Below are 6,960 nucleotides of genomic sequence, written 5' to 3' on the forward strand. Positions count from 1 at the left end.
AAATGCTCTTAGACTAGTCTGGGCGGGAGGTGGTGGAGTGAGGCAGATTGTGGAATGGAAATTTTCTTGGTCGAAGCCTTAGCTCCAATCTACTGTAGGCAACTATTCCAAAAATGGCCCGCAGGGCCCCTGCTACAAGACTGGTCTGAGTACTGAGATAAGTCTAGCTTATTGAAGATGAGCAGCTCATTTTGTTGATCTGCTCTTTCCTTAAGCAGTAGGGTACCGGTATAGAGGCAGGAGCGGTTGGTGTTCTGTTCAGAGGCAGGCGCCGCCCGCGAGTTAAGTCGCTTAGGGCCCTTAAGCCGGAAATGGACCATCACTATACAGCTTACAGGCTCTAAGTTGCTTATTTATATAAGCTGGGACATATTCGCGCAAAGGATGAGCGGTCATTGGCTCCTAAGTCCCAGCTATGGTCGCCTTACGGTAAGGGGCAGTTTTGAGCGAGGGTTTGGAGGGGAATTCGCAGCCAACATATACTCGCAGAGTTTTGGAAGGCCTTTGTTCGCCCGGCGGCCAACAACATTACCTTACATTTCCACCTCAGTCACACAGACCACGTTCCTTCCGAGTCATGTTCACCTGGCCCGCTTTTACTGGCAGAACACGTGGAGATGATACTTTATTGACGGTAAATCCCAGCTTTCTCAGAAGAGCATTGACCACATGCAGCCAACGAGCCGAAATCTGGCACTCCTCAGGTCGTATGATGCCCGGGCATTCAAGTTGACTCATAGTTGGTTCAGGTTGGCCCCTGAATATCACCAACAAGCAAACCACATGACGTACACATGTGAACGCCAACCGCCGGGTGACGGACCCATACTTATCAGCTCCAAGCAGAAACAAACACTTTAGAACAAGACTGAGACTATGTAAACGTAAAAACCCTTGGCCCTAGAGCCCTGTCTGATCGTGGCGGTGCGGCCCGGCCCTGGGAAGCTGCCAAGTCCTTCCTCCAGCCCCTAGTCGGTACTTGGTATGCTACGACCGCAATCTACTACTTATTTGCCGTTGCTGATCGATGGACACCTGCGGTTGTAGGCACCGAGACAGACTGGTGACCAACTTTCGGGGCTTGGCTGCAGATTCAAGACTAATATGTTCCAAGGCCATGCATCCATCCAGGCTGTCCTCACCCACCCCCCTTGCTGCTTCAAGGGTACCACCCTCAGTGCTCTGCCTGCAAGCCGTCGAGTCGTGTGCGCTTAGGGAGTGCGGATCATGGAATCCAAATCTTAAACCATTGGTGTCAAAGACAACTTCCATCATAACATACAACGTGCTCAAGGAATATTAACAAGGGTAGTGGCTCATAGTAATATTGAACGCCTCAGGCGCTTAGCTGCACGACACCAAAATCGATTCACACAGTTACTGGCTGAAGCCTCAGCTGGTGATCCTGCCTAGCCTTCCCTTCCTGGCAGCGCTGAGTCTAACCGCGAATCTATTTTCAAGAATGGTAGAGCAGTAGGATGCCTCCTGTTTCAAAGCTGCAGAGCATAGCATTTGGCTGGGGTTTCTATTTCGGATATTAGCGCTCAGCTAGATGCTCGATGTGGTATCAGTGGGTGTAAGGGACTCCCGAGTCCTGACGACCATAAAGTAACGAGCATGCCACCGTGACCCGTGTGAAATCCTTGGAAATCTCAAGTCTTTGTAAGGGTACTATTCAGCCTTCTTTCTTTTCTCTTTTGCAGGGCGTGCAAAGTTTGAGATCGTCAAGATGGCATACCACTGGCACATCATCTTCTCCTTCGTCTTCCTCGTTCTCCTCTCCTTTGCCGCTGCGGACGGAGTACAATCCTTAGGCTCCTCAGACGGCTTTAACGGTCTGCGTAGCTGCGCCCGTGGTTGCTACAACGGCGGCAGTCACGATGGTTCCATGCTCGAGAGCAAGTTAGAATGCGACAAGCCAGGATTAGGATACCAACCCTCGGACAACGACTGCTTCTGCCGGCCGGATTTGCAAGAGATCGCCGTTCGACATCTGTCGACTTGCGTGTACACCTCTTGTACCCAGAACCAGTTGGATATTTCGAGCGCGACTCAGGTCTACAAGGACTACTGCTCGAGCGCTGGGTATACCGCGGCTGCACCAGTGTCCGTTGCGGCCCAGCCAACCACTGGTGGTAACTTGGGTAAGCGACTCGACCAGTCCTCTTCCCTGCTTGTTGGTTTCGCTAACATACCCGAGGAATCGCAGCGACAACAACACGGGCAGGCTCCTCGGGCTCAGTAGTCAATACCGGCGCCCCGAACTCGAACCAAACCGCCGGTGACAGCGCCCGGGCATCCGATTCCGGGCTGAGCCTCGGGGCAATAATTGGCATTTCTGCTGGTGTCGTCAGCGCGGTTGCTGCCGTGGTAGGGTGCCTCATAAAATGTATGCAGTACAAGAAGCAGAAACGTCAGGCGCAACATGAACCCTGGAAAGAGTAGAGGACATTACCTGTGTCGGGAAAGTGTCAAGCTGCATACATGTATGTACAATTTACCACGGTTGGTTCACCCGGCTGGTCCAGGCATCTATTTAGGTGATAATGATAGCTCTCTGGATTGTCGCATGCTTCTATACGCGCTTGTTAGCCTGGAGATTTGATCGAGGTTTGATGTTTACCGACCTGGATGAAGACAATGTCTACTGGGGTTCAGCAGGTTTGGGACGTCTCGCGCTTGTCCGCAGAGCTTTCATCCACCGCATCCTCCACCCCCTTCTCTGTCTCTTCCCTATTTCCATTCTCAGGGGATCGTCTTCATCGAATCTCCATACAGTATACCCCTTCCTGATCACATGTATGAAGCTTTGGTCGTCCCCGGCAAGCCACTCATCAGCTGAATCCTCAACCACTGGTCCCGGATCCAGCGGTTCAGCCAGCGCATAGGCAACGCGGTAGAGAAACCAATCGCGCTCCAACCACTCCGGGTTACGCATGCGGTAGATCACGGAACGAGCAACTGCCGACCTTGTTGTCGAATCTGGCTGTCTCGTACGAACCGGCAAAGGATCGCTTACTTTCAGTATCAAGTCGTGGTCGAGGTGACCGTCGCACGGATCCAAGACGACGATAATCTGGCCCATCTTACGCGGCGAAGGATCGAGTTGGGTGTCATGGATGAGGGCAAGCTGCCCGTTCCAGAGATGCAGCTGCCGACTCAACGCGTAGGCAGAGCTGGCGTGATGTACAATAGCCGTGAACTGCTTCGTGTAGACGTTGAAGCACACGGATCCAAAGCTGCCTAATGGAGCAGTGAAATCCGCGCAGACATCGCTGAAACCAAAGGCAGTCACGAGGTTGTAGCCGCCATGGGCGTCGCAACGCTCGTGACGGAGTAACATCGAAATCCGCTGGCGCGCCCCGGGGTGCCCGAGTTCCCGTAGGATGCGAGACGCCATGTGGTTTTCCGGGGGCACGATGCGCGACGTGAGCTTGCCAGACGTGAGCTCGTAGACCACGAGCTCTGGCCGAAATTCGTCCCGCTCGGTGTACGTCACCACAAACACGACGTCCTGGCGTGTCGGATGCAGGATGAAGTCGAGTCTGGTGTCATTGTCGAGGAAGCGTAGACCTTCCCGCAGAGGCAAGACTGGGGGTGAATTGATCGAAACCTGAGGGGCCATGGTAACCGGACCGCGGCGATAGCATCCTTGGCCCGCGGCGTCGACGATGCTCAGCGAATTGGTGTCCCATTTCCACCTCCAAACATCGGCGAACCTCCGGCCCACGAACAGCAGCGTCTCCCCTTGCACGACGCACCGCTCAAAGGCACTAAACAACTTGATCTGCCTCAGCTCATTCTTCTCAAGATGCCAGACACAGACACCAACATCTTCTTGGCCCATCACAAACAACCGCTCCCCCAACGCCGTTTTCCACCCTTGTAATCGCGGCTGGCCTCTCCTCTCACGGTTCAGGCCCGGAACCACGTACATGCGGCGCGTCCGCGCACGCAAATCATCCACAATAGCAAAGTAAGGGAGATGCCAGCTCTCAGGCCACCAAGCAACGCGGCCATGACTATACAGCCTGACGCGGGAGACATGGTCATCGACAGCCTTGTAGTCCAGACCAACAACACTATCAAGGGCATGCACGCCGCCATGTTCGATAGGAACCTGTTTGGACAAGGTGAAGAAGCTGTCACTGTTGTCTGCATCATCCAGGTTGAGGCGGAGGGGATGGTGAGTTACGTCTCTGAAGCAGCCCGCGCTTCGCACATGCGCCTGGCGCAGGGCGGAGTGGAATGCTTCTGGCTGACGCTCTGGTTCTGGGGAGCAGTCGCGCATATGGGCAGCAAGCCCGGGGTCGATGTTGTTCGCGAGGAGGGGCCATATTTCGGGAGAGAGAAGGATGCGGCGCCAGACCTGGCATACGTTCAGAGCGGAAACGACATCGGCGCGGGTGGTCAGGTGCTGCAAAATCAAGAGAATAAGCTCTACCGGGAGGCAACTAAATGAGTCTTGGGATTGTGTCATCTTGGATTGTGTGGGAAAGTATCCGGTATGTGCTGCGACCTGGAGGGAATTCAATATGGGACCGCATGCCCGATTTTCAAGTTGCCATGATGGTGGGCGATTCTGAGGATGAATGGAGTGTGGTGGAGGAGCTGAGGTCGAGGTTGAAATGACAAGGTTGAAGGTTCGAGTGGACCAGAGTCACCAGACTGTTGGAGTTGGAGTCGGTAAGCATTTTGCAAAACCCGGGTGGCGCGCTATGGTATATAAAAAGGCTTTGCGACCCAGAACTCCTGCAATTGGGGCTGCGACTACGACTGCTCACTGCCTTGCAACAAGGGAGGGCGCAATCAATCAATTGAATTGGAAGGCCTATATTTGAAGTTGAATTGACTGGCTAGTGGATATTTGAATTGAAAGTTGAATTGTTCAATTAATTGCAATTAATTGATCCGACTATACATAAACCTAACCCCAGTCAAACTGCACCCACACATCACTCTTCCAGATCTACCTGACCTACCTTTTGACCGCTCAGAATAGCTGGCAATGGCTGAAGCGCTTAAAAACATAATAAAACTCGAATACGATCGTTTTTCTAAAGGCTAACAAGCAGCAACTTACAACTATTATAGTACAGGCCCGTAGGTCCTTATATAGGGATACGTTACAGTTATAGTAAAGAAGCGCCCTTGAATGGCTCTATTGGCGAAATATGTGGAAACCGGGCGATCTAGAATGGCAGCATCTCTGCCCTGCAAAACTTTTATGATTGTGAGCTGAATAGTAATACCTGCCTAAATCTCGCTCCTGGTGGCCGGTGGGTGCCTGACCTGGCCTGTAGAAATTGAGTTGAAGATGACCGCCCGTTGCACCTTTTTTGTAGTGCATTTCCTGTGGTCTTTTAGTGTCAGCGATAACACACTTTGTGAGTGATAATAATGGTTGATTTATGGAAGTAACACAGTCGCTTTACGCTACCGTAGTTTTCCTACCAAAACAACCGAGCATGGCGTGGCGATCGATTGGACGACCTGGCTACTCTTCTACTCCGTACGGTATCGCAAGATTAGCAATCGCGTACCTATTGGGTTTAAATACAACAAATTATACTATTCAAATACGGCATCAGCTCGCTCGCTTAATAAGGTAGGTAGGTACTCACGGCCGCCCATGTCCCGTCGGCCTTGTCCTCGCACCTGAACTTAGACCCATCGTTAATGCTGTCAATAGGCCGCCCGGTGCTCTCGGAACAAATCATACAATACAAACAACAATTTACAACATGGCGTCCATGTCGTTGATGGACTGGCCTGGTGAGGTGCAATTATCCGTTTTGAAGCACCTGTCATGTCACGACCTCGGCAGTCTGAGCCTTGTCAGCAGGGGCTTTCGACGCCTCGCTGAGCCGTGTCTGTACGCTGGAATCGTCCTGACATGGTCTCGCGACCAGGCGCCGCCGCTGGCGCTGCTGTTGCGGTCCCTCCTCGAGAGACGCGAGCTCGCGAGTCATGTACGCCGCCTGGAACTGCTTGGCACCGGCTTCGCCGCCAACGTCGACCTTGGCGCCATCGAGCCGCCGCCTTTGCCCGTGTCCGCTCTCCCCGCAGCCCTAGCGGCCGCTCACATCAGAGCCACCGGCGTCTCGGAAGCCGACCAGTGGATTTAGGAGTTGCAGGCCGGCGCATGCGATGCCCTGGTTGCCCTGCTCCTCTCCATGCAGCCCAGCCTGACTCAACTCCAACTCGATTCCAACTTCACCATTGAGAGCTCCCGCATAGGCGGCGTCTTTCGGTGTGCCGATTTGGTCGGCATGGTCTATCGTTGGAATTGGATCCAAAGTTCCAGTATATTCCCTTCACGTTGGCCGGTCCATTTCGATGGAGCCGGGCTGCGAACCTTCCCCTGGCATGGGAGATACGACCTCCGTCTGGACCATCCATTGATGCGGTGCTCACAACGCCATCATTTGGTCTGAAGTCATGGTTTCGATCAAAGCCACATATGGCGTACGCAAAGAAAGCTAGAACCGGGAGGACGTCCGCCCGAGGAATTTGCGAGCCGGGCCGGGGGATCTGGGAGAAGTATCCCAGCAAGCCTAGGTGGCGGTTTGCTACGTCCGTCGCAAAACCTTGCCTTTCGCACAACTGCAATTGATGACTCAGCAAGCACGGACCATACCCTTGCCCGAAGTTTTGCCGGCCAAGGACGTGTTCCCGTTCCCGGGGTGGGACCGGCTCCGTAACGGCTGCAAACGGCGCCGGCGACGGAGGCAGGAAGGCGTCAAATGCTAGTGTAGGCGACGGTCTCAAAACCGACGCAGTCCACGTTCCCCGATGCCTCCTCGAGCCGCCTTCTCGTCCAAGCGATGTGGATACCATCTGCTATGGGACGAACTCCGGACTGCCAGGTATGCTGTTTGCAAAAAAGTGTAACTTGAAAGAGGACCCCTTGCGCCCCTTCTCAATGCGTTGGGCTTTGTCATACTGGGTGCGTAGAAA

The 6,960-nt window shown here is 53.6% G+C and overlaps 4 protein-coding genes across 4 annotated transcripts; 2 read left to right on the forward strand and 2 right to left on the reverse strand.

Moving 5' to 3' along the window:
- The first annotated feature begins 1,375 nt into the window (after window positions 1-1,375).
- On the forward strand, window positions 1,376-2,327 carry N656DRAFT_785281 (uncharacterized protein). The gene is made up of 2 exons (XM_064816345.1): window positions 1,376-2,129; window positions 2,196-2,327. Exons 1-2 carry the CDS (start codon window positions 1,730-1,732, stop codon window positions 2,243-2,245), a joined length of 450 nt encoding a protein of 149 aa, XP_064665071.1. The 5' UTR covers window positions 1,376-1,729; the 3' UTR covers window positions 2,246-2,327.
- A 91-nt stretch (window positions 2,328-2,418) lies between these two features.
- On the reverse strand, window positions 2,419-4,834 carry N656DRAFT_510856 (uncharacterized protein). Its single transcript, XM_064809902.1, has 2 exons — window positions 2,628-4,834; window positions 2,419-2,575 (listed from the first exon to the last, which is right to left on the reverse strand). Exon 1 carries the CDS (start codon window positions 4,478-4,480, stop codon window positions 2,645-2,647), a length of 1,836 nt encoding a protein of 611 aa, XP_064665072.1. The 5' UTR covers window positions 4,481-4,834; the 3' UTR covers window positions 2,419-2,575; window positions 2,628-2,644.
- Window positions 4,835-5,744: 910 nt separating this feature from the next.
- N656DRAFT_802682 (uncharacterized protein) lies at window positions 5,745-6,128 on the forward strand (the record flags this gene model as incomplete). Its single annotated transcript, XM_064818272.1, has 1 exon — window positions 5,745-6,128. The coding sequence occupies one exon, from the start codon at window positions 5,745-5,747 to the stop codon at window positions 6,126-6,128; it is 384 nt and encodes a 127-aa protein (XP_064665073.1).
- Window positions 6,129-6,172: 44 nt separating this feature from the next.
- On the reverse strand, window positions 6,173-6,960 carry N656DRAFT_510897 (uncharacterized protein). The gene has a single exon (XM_064809903.1). It carries the CDS (start codon window positions 6,838-6,840, stop codon window positions 6,217-6,219), a length of 624 nt encoding a protein of 207 aa, XP_064665074.1. The 5' UTR covers window positions 6,841-6,960; the 3' UTR covers window positions 6,173-6,216.

The sequence above is a fragment of the Canariomyces notabilis genome (assembly GCF_033297395.1).
Source record: "Canariomyces notabilis strain CBS 508.74 unplaced genomic scaffold N656scaffold_42, whole genome shotgun sequence".
Classification (NCBI taxonomy): domain Eukaryota; kingdom Fungi; phylum Ascomycota; class Sordariomycetes; order Sordariales; family Chaetomiaceae; genus Canariomyces; species Canariomyces notabilis.

Coding starts and splice junctions, on each gene's coding strand:
- N656DRAFT_785281 (XM_064816345.1), top strand. CDS start 1,730: ATGGCATACCACTGGCACATCATCTTCTCCTTCGTCTTCCTCGTTCTC. Junction 2,130..2,195: donor CGTTGCGGCCCAGCCAACCA/CTGGTGGTAACT, acceptor TCGCTAACATAC/CCGAGGAATCGCAGCGACAA.
- N656DRAFT_510856 (XM_064809902.1), bottom strand. CDS start 4,480: ATGACACAATCCCAAGACTCATTTAGTTGCCTCCCGGTAGAGCTTATT.
- N656DRAFT_510897 (XM_064809903.1), bottom strand. CDS start 6,840: ATGGTATCCACATCGCTTGGACGAGAAGGCGGCTCGAGGAGGCATCGG.